Source organism: Papaver somniferum, chromosome 11 (assembly GCF_003573695.1).
Source record: "Papaver somniferum cultivar HN1 chromosome 11, ASM357369v1, whole genome shotgun sequence".
Lineage (NCBI taxonomy): Eukaryota > Viridiplantae > Streptophyta > Magnoliopsida > Ranunculales > Papaveraceae > Papaver > Papaver somniferum.
In genome coordinates, this window is record NC_039368.1 from 54,065,548 (window position 1) to 54,084,814 (window position 19,267).

Genomic DNA, 19,267 nt, shown 5'->3' on the forward strand with positions numbered 1-19,267 from the left:
ATCAACGTTGTTGACCTTGTGGTCGGTTAGATCCGTCTAGGAAATTTGATATCATGGCTTGTATGTCATTTGTAATCATAGATCTCAACTCTTCTTTAAACTCAGGTGTTGGATGTCTATAAAGGAATTCAATCTTCAGATTAAAAAGCTTCATTAGTCTTGGTTAACTCGTTCTGGTTGTTAGTAACTTCCTTCTATAACTGTGGTAACTCATTGATCCACTTGATCAAACCGTTTAGAGCAGCTCTATTAACCATGGAAGTCTCTCAGGATGAGGGCTTTGATACCACTTGTAGCGATCTATACCACAAATGCATTCAAATCTACTCTAAGATAAGGGAAACAAAAGAAGATTATGGATGAGAAGGGAAAGATAGAAGAAGGAGGAGATGAAGAGTGGATGAATAGCAAGGCTGAGAGGAGGATAAGGTTTCGCTTGGATGATTCATAACCACAACTAGAGTATGCTGACACTCTTAGAGCATCTCCAATAGAGGATGAAACTTTTGTTTTTCATGACATGTAGGATTTTAGACCATCTATTAATATAAATCCATCTCTAATATGGTTGGATCCTACAAACTAGGAGGGATGAGAAAATAAATATGAAGGTGTTGAAAAAAAGTTTTATTTACACCTTCACTTGCACCTCCACATCATATTTTCAATTATTTTATTTTTTAGAAATTAGTTAAAATAAAAATAAACAGTTAAGAATCCTAATTGGGAGTACCAACCAAAGCCGTGCACGAATAATTTTAAAAAAAAGTTAAGATTTTATCATATAAAATATTCTAAGAATTATTTAAATCCTTCACTATTGGAAATAATTTTTTAACCATGGGATCCTATATATATATAATATATGTGTAAAATCTTCTAAATAAAAGTTTTAATTAAACTTCCACGAAGAATTTTTTACACCCACTATCGGAGATGCTCTTCTCGTTCATGAACATGTGAAGAGAATAATTAAAAATAACACTAGTAAATGACTAACTAGGATAAGGGCTAACCAGACATAACAGGGGATTGCCCTTAACAGAATAATAATAGGGGCCAATAGCTGGTCTATGATATACAGTTATCCTAAAATCTGAAAATGATTCAAGTATCACCAACCTTTACTTCATAGTGTCCGTATACGGTGGTCTCCGAGTTGAATGGTGACCCCAAACGAGGGTTCTTTCTTTATTGAGTAAAGTACACAAAGATATGAGTTGCTGTTACACTTGCACATGTAATTCTCGACTAATTCACAACATACGCGCCTCATCAATTAACGAGGACTGCTATCGGGTAGCCTACTAGGAACAGAGTGCTCTGGCTTATGATCGCACTCAAAGTCAAGATGGACAAACGCTCGTTCAACTTCAGGCAGTTCCTCAATTTTGATTTGTAACGACTCTCCAATAGCATGAGCTTCTTTCAATGGTAAATCCTCTGGCAACTCAATATCAACCTATAAATTATTTCAAAAGTTAGCATCAAGCTATGTATGCACATTTTTGTTATACTAATACATCTAAGTTGCTAACCTCTACAAAGTAAAGAACGCCAAACGTGTAGGCTCGGACGGTGTCAACACGTTTGATTTGAGGGTGATGCCTAATGACGAGATATGTCAATTTTTGCAACATTTCGGGTGGTGCTGTTTGCCCCACCAATGACACTGCAGTGTTCAAGAACAGACTTGGTATAATAAACTGATAAGATAACATATGAGGTCATTACAAAAAAGAAAATCAATAGTTTACCTGCATTTTCCATAACAGTTCTAGACCAATTTGTGATAGTATGTATTGCCAGAATAAGAGCACCAACAGGGTCAATCCACCAATAAAACTTATCACCAAGGACAGCAGCAACTAAACCGACTATATTTGTAACCACGTCAAAATAGTGATCCTGGATAGTGAACATGAATGTGAAATTAGAAAAGTTTATTTTCATTGTCACAAACAAGCAGTGATAAATTCGGGGAGTGGTAAGTAGTTAAGAAAACCTCTGCATAAGCACGAACAATTTGGTTTCCCGAACTTCTACAATAAAACCATAGAATAAGTTTTATGGCAGTTGCAGACAACATAATTGAGTATAACCACAACAATTGTTCTGAGTTCATATGTTTTGATGGTTCATTTTTTATTAGTTGCTCTACTGCTTGAATCAATACTTGAAACCCTGTAAACATTGTGAAAGAACGAAATCACTATGCCGTTTTAGGTAAAATAATAATAACCACATCTGTGAACACATGAACGTTTCAGCGTAAATCTTTGTTGAGTTGTGTTGTTGACTTTAGCATAACCTAAGTTTATGTTACTCAGTAAGAATTATGCTGGACAATAGATGTCCACATGTGTCTGTTGTAGTAGGTCAAATGTAGACATCTAATGTCCTAACACAAGAGACATAACAGATGAAAAACCAACACTTATATCTTCTTGTAAGAGTAGAACATACGTACCAAGGGTGGCCATTATAGCAGCAAAAACAATAATTCCAACTGGTTGTACCCGCAATTTTCCAATTGGATATTTGTAAATGTTTATGTTTTTCATTGACACATGAGTGAACCAAAGAATACCCCCAGCCATTAGATCTAGCAATGAATCTAGAGTTGAAGCAGCAATAGCTAAGGATCCACTTCTTATTGTTGCAAATATCTACAGTTCATAATACATGTTAGTCTTTCATTGACAACCCTGATTTCAGACTTATGAGGGCATTGGAAGTGGCCTAGAATTAGATATGGTGACTTATGAGCAGTAGCAATCGCACAGTTGAACGACACAACTAACCAAGTAGGCCGGCCATAAGGTTAGTTTACCAGTATCATAGTTGCTGACATAGCAAAAGGACATTATAAAGAAATAGTTATAGTGAGATCACCTTAAATGCCAACAAGATAATATTTGCATAATTGGAGATCATCATAGCCTTTTCGTGTTGGTGCTCTTCCACATTATGGTGATCCTCATCATCACTACTGTTTGATATGCCTATGGAATCAACTTCTTCGAATGACCTCAAAGTAGCAAATTGTCTCTCATAATAATCCTTCTCTCCTGCAAAGCCAAGGTCCAGAGCTTTTAAGTTTCATAAATGAAAGAACATAGAGGCTCAGGTGGAATTCTTCTGAACAGACCTTGAACAAAAGATTTACATGCACAATCTTGTAAAATATCAACTGAATAAGAGCATACAATGTCTAAATTCCAAAAATTTAAAACCTTAATCATATTGGCTTGAACTAATTAAAAAAAATAAAATCACATCGAGATTCTAACAAGGATTAAAGCCGTACCTTCGATGAGACCAAGAGTTTTAGAGATGTCGATGTTAAAAGGGGTCTCAGGATCAACACCAGACCTGACTTTATGAGGTAATTTAGATACAAAATCCCTTCCAAGTGAATTCACCGAATCACGCCTAATGAGTAACTTTCCTCCTCCTGTAATTACAGATTCTAACCCTGTTTCCACCAACAATGGCGTTTTAGCTTCCCCATTAACTCTCTCCATTCCTCGAAAACACGAACTTCTCTCTTCTCCCAAAGATTCCTGAACAAAACTCCAGGAAGGATCAACTCAGGTGAAGAACCAACTCCATTAGCTCTAAACCAAGCAAATGAAAAAAGAGGAACAGAATGGGAAATGATTCTTAACTGAATCGTGCAGTAGGAGGTATGTATAGCATATGTTATATTATGTTGCCAAAGGTTTTATTGAATAATCATTATAGACGGTGACGTATTATTATTAACCGATCAGTTTCAAGCCTTACAAATTTGACTTGGTCTGTTTTTTGTTTTTTCACAGCCAATTACGGAATAGACAACAACTGTACTTTGCCTTGACTCTCTCGTGACGCCTGAAATGCCATTGAACAAGGCCGTAAAGAGGGCTTTCTATTGGTGACTGGGGAGGGGACCAAACTTAATATCTGACAGGTCTTAGTCGGATTTTGATGTATGCTGCTTCTGTCTAGAGCTTAAACTGTTGCACAATACTTGCTTCTTCAATCATTGCAGACTCACTAGGTGTCTAGCTTCAATTGCTCTTGGGTGCAATTTGATTCTATGGGTCACCATGTTCAAGCTAGAATTATTGCAGGTGGAAGAGAAAAAAACATGCAAGTCATTGATGTTGGTTAAACTTCAACATAGATTTCACTAACAAGCTGGTTAGGACAAGATTAGGAAATTGATGTAATCCTAAGGGAATTAGAAGTCATCTAGTTCTAAGAAAAGGAAAGACATGTAATAAGGTAATAGGACTAGGAAAAGAAATTCATAGTTCTATATATATATGATCACCAAAGTTGTGGTTGATCATATGAGCAAGATTAGAGCTTGTGTTTAGTTTTGAGAGATTTTCTAAACATTAATAAAGAGAGTTGTCTTTATATAAGCTAAGTTTCATCTTGCAGTTGTCATTAATTGGTATCAGAGCTTGTTTCTGAGCCATGGCAAACGAAACCACCATTCTGGGTGCAAAACAGTTCACGCCACCATCAATACAAGTTCCAATCCTCAACGCCACAAACTACACAGTATGGGCCATGAGAATGAAGGTACTGATGAAAATCTACAAAGTTTGGGAAACAATTGATCCAGGTACATTGGACCCAGACAAAAACAATGTTGCCATTGGATTACTCTTTCAAGCAATACCAGAATGTCTTGTTCTACAAGTTGGTGAACAAGAAACTTCAAAGAAAATTTGGGATGCAATAAAGGCACGTATTCTCGGAGCTGATCGAGTTAAAGAAGCCCGTCTGCAAACCTTAATGTCTGAATTTGAAAGAATGAAGATGAAAGATACCGATACTATTGATAGCTTTGCAGGAAAGCTATCAGAGATAGCCTCAAAAGCTGCGTCACTTGGACAATCCATTGATGAAGATAAACTGGTAAAGAAGTTTCTCAATAGTTTACCAAGATCCAAGTATATTCATATCATAGCTTCTCTCGAACAAGTCTTAGATTTAAAGAAGACTAGCTATGAAGATATAATTGGAAGATTGAAAGCATATGAAGAAAGAATCCTTGATGAAGAAAACAATGAAGAAACTCAAGGAAAACTCTTGTACACAAACTCTTACCAACAAAACTCTGCGACAAGAGGAAGAGGTCGTAGAAGAGGTGGTAGAGGAAACAGAGGCCGAGGAAGGGGAGGAAGGTTTAACTCACAAGATAGAAAAACAAGTCAGAATGATCAAAACCAAGGGAAAGAAAAGAAGGATAGATCAAACATTATTTGTTAGAGATGTGATAAACCAGGACACTTCTCCTCTGTATGCGCTGAAAGAATACAAAATATGGAAGAAACAAACAAAAATGAAACAAGGGAAGCAGATACAACTCTTTTCATGCACGAAGTTGTATTCTTAAACGAAGGGAAACTAATACAAAGAACTACGAATCAAAGGATGGAGAAGAAGGAATCTGGTATTTAGATAATGGAGCCAGCAATCACATGACCGGTAAGAGACATTACTTTTCTGAACTCAATGAGAAAATCAAAGGACAAGTGAAGTTTGGGGATGGATCTTCTGTAGAAATTGAAGGGAAAGGATCAATTCTATTTCAGAGCAAGACCGGAGAACAGAAGCTTGTAACAAACATCTACTTCATCCCAAACTTAGAAAGCAACATTCTAAGTTTAGGACAAGCTACAAAAGTTGGATGTGATGTTAAAATGCGACAAGATTATCTAACAGTTCATGACCCAAGTGGAAGACTTTTAGTTAGAGTCTCACGCTCACAGGATAGACTCTACAAGATAAGTCTCATGATTGGAAGGCCATTGTGTCTGAATATGAGGCTGGAAGATCAGACATGGAAGTGGCACACAAGGTTAGGACACATAAGTTTCAGAACCTTAAAAACTATGTCTCTAAACAAGATGGTTCGAGGGCTACCACAACAAAACGGAGTGGTGGAGAGGAGAAACAGGACTCTAATGGAGATGACAAGAAGTTCTTTAAAGGCTATGCAGGTACCTAATTATCTATAGGGAGAAGCTGTACGACACTCCACATACCTAATAAACAGGATACCTACGAAAGCTCTGAAATACATGACTCCATATGAAAGTTTGCGAAAGAGAAAACCAAACATATATCATTTAAGAGTGTTTGGTTGCAAAGCATACGAAAAAGTTGATTCTGCAACTCTTAAGAAACTGGATGATCGATCTTAGACTCTTGTGAATATAGGAATTGAGCCTGGATCCAAAGCTTACAGATTATTCAATCCAACAAAGAAAAGAGTAATAGTGAGTCGAGATGTGGTATTCGATGAAAAAGAAAACTGGAACTGGAAAGAAACTAATGATGGACCAAGTAGGGATCCAGGAATGTTTCGCATGAGATGGGGTCAAGTAACTGATGAAGGCGAAGGACCCATAATCATCAATACCAATGGAAACAATGATGTTAATCAAGAAGAAGAAGAGAATAATGAAAACACTGAGAATAACGAAGAAGTAGAAGAAGAAGAAGATGAAGAGGAGATCGATGAAATAACTCAACCCATTCCACTGCGAAAATCAACAAGACAGATACAAAATCCACAGTATATGGAGGATTATGTTCTTCAAGCTGTAGAAGAATGTGAGATTATGCTACTTTCTGTTAATGATGAACCAAGGAATTTTCAGGAAGAAAAGTTCTCGACTAAATGGACACAAGCATGTAGAGAAGAAATTATTTCAATCAACAGAAACAAGACTTGGTTTCTAGTTGATAAGCCAGAGGCAGCATCAAACTCATGGGAAATTCACCACTTAGACGTTAAGACAACATTCTTACATGGTGAATTGCGAGAAGATGTGTATGTTGAACAACCAGAAGGTTTTGAAGTAAAAGGACAAGAGCATAAGGTTTATAAGTTATCAAAAGCTCTATATGGTCTAAGACAAGCTCCTCGAGCCTGGAATACAAAGTTAGATCAAATCTTAAGAGAAATCAGATTTGTTAAGTGCTCTAAAGAAACATCAGTATACAGAAGAGAAGAAAAGGGAACGCTTCTTGTGATTGCAGTCTATGTAGATGATCTATTTTTGACTGGCAACTCCCTTAAGGTGATCAATGAGTTCAAGAGAGAAATGTCATCAAAGTTTGAGATGTCAGACCTCGAAAAACTCACTTATTACCTTGGCATAGAAGTCCATCAAGGAGTAGATGGGATTCAGATTAAACAAGAAGCTTATGCAAGGAGAATTCTGAAAGAAGCAGGACTTGAAACTTGTAATCCAACTAAGATACCAATGGAGTTTGGACTTAAAGTTTTAAAAGCACAAGAAGAAGCTGAGATTGATCCAATGAGTTATAGAAGAAATGTTGGATGCCTTAGATACTTGTTACACACAAGACCAGATTTGGCTTTCTCTGTAGGAGTAGCAATCCGTTATATGCAGAGTCCACGCAAGTCTCATGGTGATGTAATAAAGCAGATATTGAGATATCTAAGAGGAACAATCAGCTATGGATTGAAGTATGGTCGAGGAGGATCAAAAGGAATTGTTGGGTATAGTGACAGCAGTCATAATATTGACCAAGATGATGGAAAAGGTACAACTAGTCATATATTTTATCTAGGAGAAGCACCTATTACATGGTGTTCACAGAAGCAAGACACTGTAGCCCTCTCATCCTGTGAAGCTGAGTTTATGGATGCAACAGAAGTAGCTAAACAATCAATATGGCTTCAAGAACTGTTGGGTGAAATCAAAGGAAGAGAACCTGAAAAAGTTCTCATCAAGATTGATAATAAGTCTGCAATTGCACTCACTAAAAATCCAGTGTTTCATGGGAAGACGAAACACATTCACAAAAGGTATCATTTCATACGAGAATGTATCGAGAAGGAGATCATCAACGTTGAACACATACCAGGAACTGAGAAGAAAGCAGATATATTGACAAAGGCATTAGCTCGGATCAAATTTGAAGAAATGAGACAATTGATTGGAGTACAAGATATGTCACGGGTAAGGTTGAAGCTTAACGGGGAGAATGTTGGTTAAACTTCAACATAGAAGTCACTAACAAGCTGGTTAGGACAAGATTAGGAAATTGATGTAATCCTAAGGGAATTAGAAGTCATCTAGTTCTAAGAAAAGGAAAGACATGTAATAAGGTAATAGGACTAGGAAAAGGAATTCATAGTTCTATATATATATGATCATCAAAGTTGTGGTTGATCATATGAGCAAGATTAGAACTTGTGTTTAGTTTTGAGAGATTTTCTAAACATTAATAAAGAGAGTTATCTTTATATAAGCTAAGTTTCATCTTGCAGTTGCCATTAATTGATGCTAAAAGTCTTGGTATATCTTTCTCTGGCATTCTCTTGTTGCATTGTTCAGGCGTAACATGTCTAGATGTTGTGAATCACGGGACTCGGTCACTGATTGGAATTAAGTATTTGTGTTCTATAGTTGAATATCATGGATGATTACATACCCCAACGGCAAATTATTAGTTTATATTTGGAGGAAGTTTCTCGTATGCTGTCGCCGACAGAGATGGCGTAACCAACTCTTCTGTATATGATTTCCTAAAGCTGCAAGATTTCAACTGAATATGAGGAATCTCAAGAGAGACTGTTTCAAGTTGCAGTACTCATAGAAAAAACAAGAAAGAACAAAATGAAAAAGAACTGAACTAAAAAAGAACAAAAAACTTTGTTTCCCGTCAGGGGTTAACTTTACAATCAGATGTTCTGCATACATTCCAAAACAGCACATCAGCTAACACTACTAGTGTAATGAATACAATTCGAAATGGTTTCGTTCTAATCACCACAGAAAAGGATACCGGAACATTCAACTCTTGAACAAACCATGATCTATGGTACTAAGAAAATCTATCACCCAGTATTCGTATATTATGAGTTGTACCTAAGAGACTTCTTCTCTTTCAGACACTAAGAGCAACATTTTTTTTTTCTTTCTTATTTCTATTACAAACAGTTGAGCAAATAACTGCTATTCTTTTCTTTAAGTGGACAGTGGACATAACTGCTATTCTTTCTCAAAGATATCTAAATCAAGAGAGAACCGAATGTGACAATTGAAGATACAGATGATAAAAAGAACCCAAATAGGAGCAGTGGTAATGAGTTTACATGTTGGGATCAGGTCCAGCTGGTTTTGAGGCCAGAAGAGGTTGGAGAGCTTTAACAACGATTGTCATATTTGGTCGAAAATCTGACTCGTACTGAACACACAATGCTGCAACTGCTGCCATCTGATTCAGTTAACATAAACATGAAAAACCAATCAAAATAAGAAATGTGAAAAGACAAATTTTCTCAAAGCAGCATTTCTTACATGCTTATCATATAGATCACAAAGACAAACTAATCCTACAAAAACAGAATATGTATAAGAGAGAGGCAAGACAATGACCTTGGCGATCGCCTTTGGTGGGTAGTCGTTGTTTAGCTTTGGGTCTACACACTGCTTAACCTTGTCCTCACTCAATCTTGGAGTTGCCTGTATTAATTGACAAATCAGAACTAGCATTAATCATCATATACTAAATATATAAAGTATGGAAAGCGCCCAGATTAATCAGAATCAATTGTGTGTTTGATAGAACTTAATTGGATTGATGTCACATTTCAATAAGGATCAGATCTACTGGATTTCACAGGCAGTTTATGTAGTAGCAATATTATTCTGTTCATAACCTCCAGCAACCTTCTGAAAGATTACAAGACTACTTTTCTTACACAAAGGAAAGCTAAAAAGATGCAAAAATCTGCTCCATCTAATGATGGGTTATGAATAGCGGATCACCTATGGAACACGCCGGGTATGGCGATTCTTTCTTGTCCCAATGGGCTCAACCGAAATGGGATTTAAAACACAGTAACCAGCAGTAGTTGAAGAAGAGCCTTCACCGCTACCGCTGGGATCTCTCCCACGATGATGAACCCTTCTGTAACCATTATTTGTACCCATACTAGCATGCCTTCTCTTCTCCAATTCCTGTCGTTAGGCTCTTCTAAGATTTTCCTTCCTTAGTATTGAAGTACTCAACTTTCCTCTACCAATTCTTTTAGTAGTCACAGGTTGTGGAATAGCGTCAAGACCCATCAGCTTTGCAACAACACCAGGTTTACACCAAATCACACTTTCTCCAGCTATAGTTGAAGGCAACAAACTAATATTCCTCTCAAAATCTATATCAAATCCATCTCTACAAGTCCTACCCATCCCTCTGACTCTAATGCTGTTACAAATACTACTACTACTACCACACACTGATTTACGACGACATTCCAAGCCTCCTAAACCGGGTCTAAAGTTAGACCGGTACATTGCATCTCTTCCGTCCAATGAAAACCGCGGGTACTGATTTAACGCATTCCTAGCCGATCTTAGTACATCAGAGTTGTTTACACAAGACATTCTCCGTCTATAGTCACCATACTCATCCAATTTTGCTTTCCTAGCAGCAGCTTCTTCTATCTCTAAATGTAATATCATTTCTTCTAGTGTTGGTGACCTACTGCTGCTAGCTACATTATTCATATTAGTTGTAAAAGTATTACAACTGTTGTTATCTAATAAGAAAGGAGGACTGTGGTTTGTGACTGATAAATTTGATGGTGGGGTTGTCATGAAATGATGCTGATGATAGGGTTTGATTTTCTGGTTCAGGGTTGAAGTCGAACCGTCATCGTTGCAGAAGTTTCTAAGGCTTTTCTTCATTTTTGATCCTAATGAGTTCTTGAGAAGAAAGAAGGATAAATCCTTCATGGAGGATTTTGGGTAATTTTATATTATAAGCTTGGCATTCTTAAAAAAAATTGATGAATGAGATTTTAAAGCGTGGGAAGAAGATTAAAAGACGATTTTCATGTAGTAGTAGTGCTTTAAGGTTGCACATCATGAATTGAACGTGAGTTTGAATTGAATGAGGAGCGGTTAACAACATATGACTCATTAATATCACTCACATGACTAGAGGCAGAAAGAAAAAAAGCTCCCTTCACAGGTTTCCCAACGCAATGGAATTTGGGTCGGTCTCAACAAAAAACAATATGTCCAGTGAATGTGGCTAAGGGGTTCGGTTTAAAACCAAGGAATGTCTTTCTATGGAAAATGAACAATGCTTGGGCTTAAAAGAAAAAGGAAAAAAAAAACTGCAGAACAAATGATGGGTTGAACACGTACCCAAGTAACGAGACTCTGTTGTCCTTTAGGCATGGTATGATCGACTGGCTTTCTTCCTGTCAAGAGCTCAAGCAGAACAACACCGAAACTGTAAACATCACTCTTCAGGGTTAACTGCCCCGTCATGGCATACCTGGATAAATAAACAATGATATGTTAATCCGCAATGCCTCCTAAGAAAATAATTATGTCTATCATCTAGCTTTTATCAACTTCTTAAGCACAAAACCCACAATGTGATGAAGCAATTCTCAGGTCCAGAACAATTTAACTGTTCTCCAAGCTCAGGTTTGTTAATTGGCGTAAATGTTTCTTCAATAATGATACTTCATGTGTATATTATGTGGGATATAACAACATAGAAAGGTAAAACGATGTTAAGGTAAACGTACTCTGGAGCATGGTATCCAAAGGTTCCTAAGACACGAGTTGAATGTAAACGAGCTGCTGTATCTGGGGACTGATTGGTCAGATTGAAATCAGCTATTTTTGCAGTAAAATCGTGAAACAGAAGAACATTACTAGACCGGATATCCCGATGCACTATAGAAGGTTGGACTCTTTCATGGAGGTACTCAAGACCTCTCGCAGCACCAAATGCAATTTTGACTCGTTGGGGCCAAGTGAGAACTGGACCAGGTTCTGCACCTTGTACTCCTTTCCTACCTGTGCAAGAAAAATAACCTCAACTCTGATCAAGTAAAAGCCTGCAAAATTAAAAATATTTAAAACTGGGTCAATCCAACTATGGATAAATTACCATGTAAGATGTCATGTACTGTGCCCATCGTTGCGTACTGATAAGCAAGGATACGATTATTGGCATCCAAACAGTATCCCAGCAACTCAACAAAGTGCTCGTGTTTTAGTCTAGAAACTGTTGATAACTGCACCGACACATGTTTGCATTTAAATCATTGCATATGAATATAGCACAGAGAAGTAGTGCTTCTGGAGACTTTGAAGTTACCTGAGATGCAAAATCAGAATCTGGTTCTTGTGATGTATTGGCATCTAGTTTTTTTATAGCAGCAACATCCCCGGTAGGCAACTGTCCGTAGAAAACCCGTCCATATGACCCTTCTCCAATTAAAGATTTTTGTCCAAAATTGTTTGTAATTTTGTTCAAATCCTCCAAGGCCAGTGCTGGTATTTCTATAGGTAAGATCTTTGGAGGACCATTAGCCCTGGTTGGTTGGGAACTTCTCTGTTGTCCTCTATCATTCCCTAAAATAAAGAAATCCGGTGCATAGTTATACCCACCAAAAAGTAGAGTTTCGTGATAGATTACAAATGTGAATGAATCACCAAGGAACTGATTCAATTTTCATCTCTAATAAACATCTACCACGGTGCCAAATGACTGCAAGATCCCTCAAAATCAGAGCTTACTCCCTGTTAAGTTTTCAATACCAGTCTACTTAAATTACATAAGCTAAACAGATACTAACGTTGCAGTAATAGTTGAGCGGACGTCATTCTACTAATGACTTTCTAATGTAAGACTGCAATTTTGGTTGAAGCAACATTTAAACTGTGTTTTGGGTTTGAAAAGTTCAGCAGTTTTACATGGGCGTGGCAGGATATGTTGACACCAAGACGAGTGGTATCACATTGTGAATATGTGTAGCTTTAAGAACTCATTTCCAATCCATAAGCCTCAACGATTTTTGTTTCAGTTGTTCTCTTGTGCTAGGCAACTTAGCCGGGGGAGGCTCATATAAAGGATATATGATGGACTATCTTCGTTTAATGGTTGACATAATAGATAGAAGGTCTCTTCAGAGCTATGGATTAGGTGACTGAAAGACTAAATCCTAATTAGATGATAGTGTGCATATTCTTAAGAATCTAACACCTACCTTCAGGTTCTGACAAATCAATTGATAATTCCTGGGTAAATACTAGATATACCAAAGAAGTATAACGAAACAAATTGTTTCCTGGAGGATCTCAATACCAAAGGTTAGTGATAGAACACGAACTATTCCTAGATATTGCATTTTCGTTGCTACTCTATGCTAATAAAAAAACGAAAAGAAGATTAGAAATGTGAAAACCTTACCGTACTGATTCCCCCCTTTGGGTGGGGCTGTGTACTGGTTATTAGCAGGGGGTCCATGGTTCTCCTCTTCCGTTCCCGCACAGCATAACATAGTGAAAACAGTACAGAAACGAAACTTAGACGTGGTTCAATTCACGTATCAAGCACCAAACCTGTAACATAAAACAAAACAAAAAAATTAGTTGTTCATATGGACCATATCAAACTAAGCTATCAATTTCTACACTACCCAAAAACATAGCTAAGAGAAGACCATAACAAAAACAAAACAAAAAAACTTCTACAAAATTCACTTCAGAAGAATCAATATCGAACTCGAAGCTTAATTTTGATCAAAAGCAAGATAATTGATCAACAATACACACAACAAACTAGTAGATAATCTATTGATGAAATTAATCAAAACTAAAAAAATCTTAATTGGCGAAAAATAGTTTGAAAAGGAGAGAATGAAATGATCAGCGATGGAAGAATAAATGAGGGAATTTTGAGAAATACCTGACAGATTAGGATCGGATCAACAAGGAGAGAAAGGCTGTCAGTTGGGCCTGATTGTTTAGGGGAAGGCAGGAATGAAAAAAAGATGTCAATGAGTTCCGCGGGAAAGTAGTTTTTAAGGTCATAACCGTTTACTTACTTAACAACCATTTTTAAGAAACAGGTCAGCATTCAATCTTCATTCTTCTCATCTCTCCGTCCAGCAACTCTTTACTTGTCTCCACGTTGCACGTTCCTCCTACTACTGCTATCAAATAAGCATCTCTTTTTCTTATTTATTGTTACTGCTGCTCGACTCCCAAGTTTGTTTCGCTTTTCTTATTTATTGGTATTTTGGATATAATCACGGGGAATCGGAGATTCCCGATGAACGTTCGGCTCAGTGGTTCCTTTTTTTTTTGTTATATTGTCATTGTTATCACCAGATAGTAAAACTCCCCGATTGGGTATACCTAGACTAATTGATTTTGTTCCCAATCAAAACAATGTGATAAGGGGTATCTAAAAACAGGGACGTCTTAAAAAATTTGGGTGCTCTAGAAGAACATAAAATATGAAGTTTTTTTTATATATTAACTGCATCACTGTTTGAGTTGGAGTTTTAGTTTACGGGGAAATAAATTCACATGATGAAAGGATTAGCTCGCATTTGGTTCGGCCACCAATTTTTTTTGAGTTCCTTGGCTACATTTTGGATCTAGATTTGTGATTTGCATAAAATTCCCCAAAACTGGTTATTGATATCAGTAATATTTATAGCTGTTATAAATAATTAGTATCGATTATAACCACAATGTTACGTAACACAAATTACTATGACCGAATGATTGTCACATTGAAACACATTGACAACTATAAAAGGAAAAAAAAAAAAAAAAGGTTTGGGCCCCCGGCAGATGGGTCCTAGGCGGGGCTGTCTGTACTGCCTATGCTATAAGACGGCCCTGTCTAAAAGGTCTAGAGTAACGTCATACCATTGTCATTTTTTCTCAAGTTATGGTACGTATCTTTCATTTATTTTATTATCTTTTTTAACTTTTTTTTTGAAGCATGAATTTTATTAGAAAAAGTTTAAATTACAACTTGTCGTGTATATTTGGTAGGAAAATTTCTTGTTTGGTCCTAGGCCCATATGGTTATTTATAGTAGGGTCCAACCGGATTTTTTTTTATCCGGAGGTCCAAAATTAATTAAAACATGGAAATGTCCATAATACCCATTACTACCAAACGTGTGTGTCTACACTGCTTACAAATTTGAGTACATATCTGGTACACTGCTTACAAATCTGAGTACATATCTGCTACACTACGTACAAATCTAAATATGTATCTGCCTCACTGCTTACATATAGAGTATGTATCCAATAAACCAATAAAAACAAATGCTGCTTGTGTTGGTGTCAGTAGTTGCAGTCTTGCAGACTTCATGAACGGGACTAGGTGTACCTTGTGAGTGGTGGTTGTTACAACATCACAGTATTCAAATGGGTCGGCAAGTACAGATGCAGCAACGAGACCACTTATGTGAGCCATATCCATCATGAGAAAAGCCCCAACAGAATCTGCAATCTTCAAGAAACATAGCAGGAAAGGGAATTAGGTGTGCGTAATGGGTTAACTAGTCTGATTCTCTGATCACTAAGAATCACAACTGTTGACAATCAAAATATATGTGTATACCTTTCTCATTCGAGGATAATAGAAATCACGAGGATAAGCACTAGCACCAACAATGATGAGTTTTGGTCGAAAGAGGGTGGCAGTTTTCTCAAGCATATCATAATCAATAAGGCCTGCAAGTGAATTTGGTAATGAATGCAAATTATCAACGAATTATAAATGAACAAAAATAGACCACATAGTCATTACACAGTATAAGAATGCAGAGCAGCACCTGTTGATTCATCAAGACGGTAGGGCATCGATTCAAAATAAATCGAAGTCCCAGATACCCGTCTTTTAGGAGTCATAAATCCATGTGACAAGTGACCTCCATGAGGAAGATCCATACCCTGTGCCAGTTACATGAACAAATTAATACAGCCCCATATTTTGAAAGGAGAGTTGATTACATCCCTTAGAGCGTCCACAGTGGGAGAGTAAACCCAAATATTTGGTCTTTTGAACAGACGTAGTGGAACGTACTATCGATCAAATTTTGATCAACGACTAAAACCCAGAGTATATTTGGTCTGGGACCAAGACTAAACCCAAATATAGTCGAGCGTTGGTATACTTCACGCCCCACCACCAGGCGGACATATAGTGCACGTCCCACATCAGGCGGACGTATATTCCACGCCCCACATCAGGCGTTGGTATAGTCTACGCTCCACATGGGGCGTACCAAAGTCTACGCCCCATTTTATTTTTTTATTATTTTGTATGGGGCGGGTATTATACCCCCGCCCCATTCTTTATTTTGAAAACCATTTTAGTGGGGCGAGCTTTATACCTCCGCCCCACTTCTTTCATTTTTTTTTTTTTAGGATCTACCCAATCAGGCGTTGGTATAGTCTACGCCCCACACCAGGCGAACGTATAATGTACGTCTGACCAAATTTAGTCTTTCCACCGTAGCGTCACACACCATACTAAACCCAAAATTTGATCTTTTTTTCCCTCTTTGGTCTTTGGTTATACTCGCACCACTGCAGTTGCTCTTAGGGGTTCAAAACTGATTTCAAAAAATTGGATAGAAAGAGAAAGAGGCCTCAACTTACCATAATACGGTCATGTGGGTTGAGAAGTGCAGTATAAACTTCAAAGTTAGCAGGAGAACCAGACAGAGGTTGGACATTAACTCCCCATTTCTTTGGGTCTAAGTGAAATGCAGCCAAAGCCCTTTGTTGACAAAGTGTCTCTAGCTCATCAATGTACTCATTGCCACCATAGTACCTACATTGCAGAATGAAATGATCAAATGCATTTCAATAAAAATACAGGGAAAAAGTACAACATTAAGCACCATCTTTACCTTTTACCAGGAAGCCCTTCTGAATACTTGTTTGTGAGACAAGAACCCACAGCTTCCATCACTGCGCGAGATGTAAAATTCTATGAAGCAATGAGCTCCAAGCTGTTAAACTGACGATTCTTCTCACTATCAATTATTGAACGTACTTCAGGGTCTGCCTCACTCAAATTACGGTCTATAAAACCTCTTCCATTACCTAATACAACACAAAACACAAAAAGACATCAGGCATGAAACTCGTTAGGTATTTCTTCCAGTCAACGAATGCAGGTAAAACACATAATTGATAATTCTTATTCATTCACTTTGGTATCTAGCGAACAACCCAGGCTCACAACCCAGGCTATCGTTAGGCTTTTGAAGCCTACCCAAATCAGATTAGTACTAGGTTTGATAATAGATAACCAATCTAATACATAGACCAAAACAAACAGCTCAAAGAAGGGTAAAATGAAAGAACAATAAACAACCGAAAATCTTACGAATTCCAATTAGAACATTTAAGAACACTAACCGATTCCTTATTGGTTTGATACTAGATCATACCATTTACAAATGCTCAAGCATTCCGATTACATACAGGAAACGGGCATCTCAAAAATGCTTGCAAGTGCTATTAAAACTCATTCTAAAATTCAAATAACAACAAATGCTACAACAGAAACAAAAAATCATTCAAAAATTCTTCTTTTTAGATTACCTCCCATCTCAGGAATAGGAACTGATACAGAAGATGGTGGTCTTCCTGTAACCAAGCTCCCTTCTATTGAATAAGACGCCGCTTTACAAGTCTTCACGGAACTAAACCTAACTTGAGAAGGTAATCTATCCGCAGTAGTAGTACCCAACTTGGGAAAAAAAGTTGAAGAACCTTTAGTAAAAAGATTGGGTTGTTGTACAGCAGCACCCATTATTGCAGCTCCACTGTATGCCTGCATCTTCTTCACTTCTCCTTAAACATAACAAGGAGCACTTCCTATCAGTATGCGATATATGTACTGAAGATTCATGAACTACAAATCAACAGTATGACAACAACAGGTGACAAATCTATGAAAAATAAGAGAATCGAAAGACATATTATAGTATTTCACATAAGTAATGAAGGGTAAGACTAAAAAAGGAGCAAAAACACAGCAAATAGCACTTCCTATCAGTATTATATATACATACTCATGGATCGAACCAAAAAAATTGGAAAAACTTCAAATAAAACAAAATTAGAAGAGTTTTGTATCAGTACGCCATATATGTACTGTCAATTCATACACGAAAAACAACTGTAACAAACCTAAAAACCATAAAAGCGTCAATCAAATCGATTTGATTATCAGAATACAATCAAAAGAAGAAAAACCGAACAAAATAATCAAACAAGATGATTAGAAAGCATACCTGGAAACAGAAAACAAATATTCTCCTCGTAAATCATAACGATGCACCATCTTGTTCTTCTTCATTCAAAATAAGCTAGGTTTCTGTCAATACAGGATATACGTACTGTTGTTTCATACAAAAAAACAAATCTAAAAACAACAAAATGGAACTAGTATGATCAAATCTAATAACGAAATGAACCAAAAACGTGATTATTCATCTAGATCTAGTAAATAATCAAGAAATCAAACATGGAGATCAAAATCTTAATCAAACACCACAACGATTAGACAAAAAAAAAACAGTTTGTATCAGTATGCCACATATGTACTGCTGATTCATGAACTAAAAAATAATTGTATGTAAAGAATCTATCAAAATAACATAATCGAGAGAGTCTTATTTCAGTATCGAAGATATATACTTATGAATCAAACAACAACAAGTGATAAAACTAAGAACAAAACAAAATCAAAAGCAATTTGTATCAGTATGCAACATATGTACTGTTGGATAATACCCCTGAAACAACAAACAAGCACGATTTTGATAAATAAAGAAGCGAAAACAACAAGATAATCAAATCGAAAGTTCAAATATGTTAAAAACATCATAATCTAACCAAAAAATTGAATAATTACGATCAAGATTCATAAAAAACAAACCAAAACAAAAATAAACGCAAAAAACAAACAAAAAACGAAACAATAAAGTGAAAACGTAATCAAAACGACCCGATCTTCACAGATTCAGTTGAAAAAAACAAACAAGAACAGCAAAAAGAGATATTACATAACATACCTTTAAATCTTCAAAGAGATCTTCAAAAAAACTCTAGCTCGTAATCCAAAAGAAGGAGCAAAAATTGAGCAGAAGTAGAAAAGAGGAGGAGACGGAACTCAGATTTGGAAAAAATGGTGATTTTTTTTTAAAGAAATATATATGTACTATCAGTGAATGGGTAGTTTGGGTATTTTTAAAAGTGGATTATGACATCCCGCACGTGTACCGGACCAGGGGATAAAAAATTTGGTCCAATTTCCTCTTTTTCTTTTTATTATGGACCTCTGGTTACTGGGCTTTAGTGGGTGGACCTGCCATTAACTAAGACTACCATAATAGTACCTATTGGTAATTCCTACTATTTGGT

General features: G+C 36.7%; 2 protein-coding genes and 1 long non-coding RNA gene across 4 annotated transcripts; all 3 read right to left on the minus strand.

Moving 5' to 3' along the window:
• Positions 1 to 870: 870 nt before the first annotated feature.
• On the minus strand, positions 871 to 3,688 carry LOC113320341 (metal tolerance protein 4-like). The gene is made up of 7 exons (XM_026568254.1): positions 3,311 to 3,688; positions 2,896 to 3,071; positions 2,471 to 2,669; positions 2,006 to 2,184; positions 1,758 to 1,908; positions 1,539 to 1,672; positions 871 to 1,462 (listed from the first exon to the last, which is right to left on the minus strand). Exons 1-7 carry the CDS (start codon positions 3,525 to 3,527, stop codon positions 1,280 to 1,282), a joined length of 1,239 nt encoding a protein of 412 aa, XP_026424039.1. The 5' UTR covers positions 3,528 to 3,688; the 3' UTR covers positions 871 to 1,279.
• Positions 3,689 to 8,686: 4,998 nt separating this feature from the next.
• On the minus strand, positions 8,687 to 14,042 carry LOC113320276 (probable protein kinase At2g41970). 2 transcript variants are annotated; one of them, XM_026568209.1, is made up of 9 exons: positions 13,901 to 14,042; positions 13,762 to 13,811; positions 13,264 to 13,415; positions 12,169 to 12,425; positions 11,959 to 12,085; positions 11,591 to 11,864; positions 11,199 to 11,331; positions 9,423 to 9,509; positions 8,687 to 9,261 (listed from the first exon to the last, which is right to left on the minus strand). In XM_026568209.1, the coding sequence occupies exons 3-9, from the start codon at positions 13,352 to 13,354 to the stop codon at positions 9,136 to 9,138; spliced, it is 1,095 nt and encodes a 364-aa protein (XP_026423994.1). In that variant the 5' UTR covers positions 13,355 to 13,415; positions 13,762 to 13,811; positions 13,901 to 14,042; the 3' UTR covers positions 8,687 to 9,135. The 2 variants fall into 2 exon arrangements, with proteins under 2 accessions (XP_026423994.1, XP_026423993.1); XM_026568208.1 differs by having other exon boundaries at positions 13,762 to 14,035.
• A 2,516-nt stretch (positions 14,043 to 16,558) lies between these two features.
• LOC113321551 lies at positions 16,559 to 17,594 on the minus strand. The gene is made up of 3 exons (XR_003346745.1): positions 17,548 to 17,594; positions 16,741 to 16,898; positions 16,559 to 16,661 (listed from the first exon to the last, which is right to left on the minus strand). It is a non-coding gene; the product is annotated as an uncharacterized LOC113321551 (long non-coding RNA).
• Positions 17,595 to 19,267: the final 1,673 nt, after the last annotated feature.

Bases quoted from the DNA above. Each gene is read 5' to 3' on its own strand.
- LOC113320341 (XM_026568254.1), bottom strand. From the start codon at position 3,527: ATGGAGAGAGTTAATGGGGAAGCTAAAACGCCATTGTTGGTGGAAACA. The intron at 2,670-2,895 runs GTGATCTCACTA...TATGAACTGTAG, and splicing joins TTATCTTGTTGGCATTTAAG to ATATTTGCAACAATAAGAAG. The intron at 1,673-1,757 runs GTAAACTATTGA...TGAACACTGCAG, and splicing joins AACTGTTATGGAAAATGCAG to TGTCATTGGTGGGGCAAACA.
- LOC113320276 (XM_026568209.1), bottom strand. From the start codon at position 13,354: ATGTTATGCTGTGCGGGAACGGAAGAGGAGAACCATGGACCCCCTGCT. The intron at 12,426-13,263 runs GTAAGGTTTTCA...TCTTTATTTTAG, and splicing joins CAAAGGGGGGAATCAGTACG to GGAATGATAGAGGACAACAG. The intron at 11,865-11,958 runs GTAATTTATCCA...TTTCTTGCACAG, and splicing joins AGTACATGACATCTTACATG to GTAGGAAAGGAGTACAAGGT.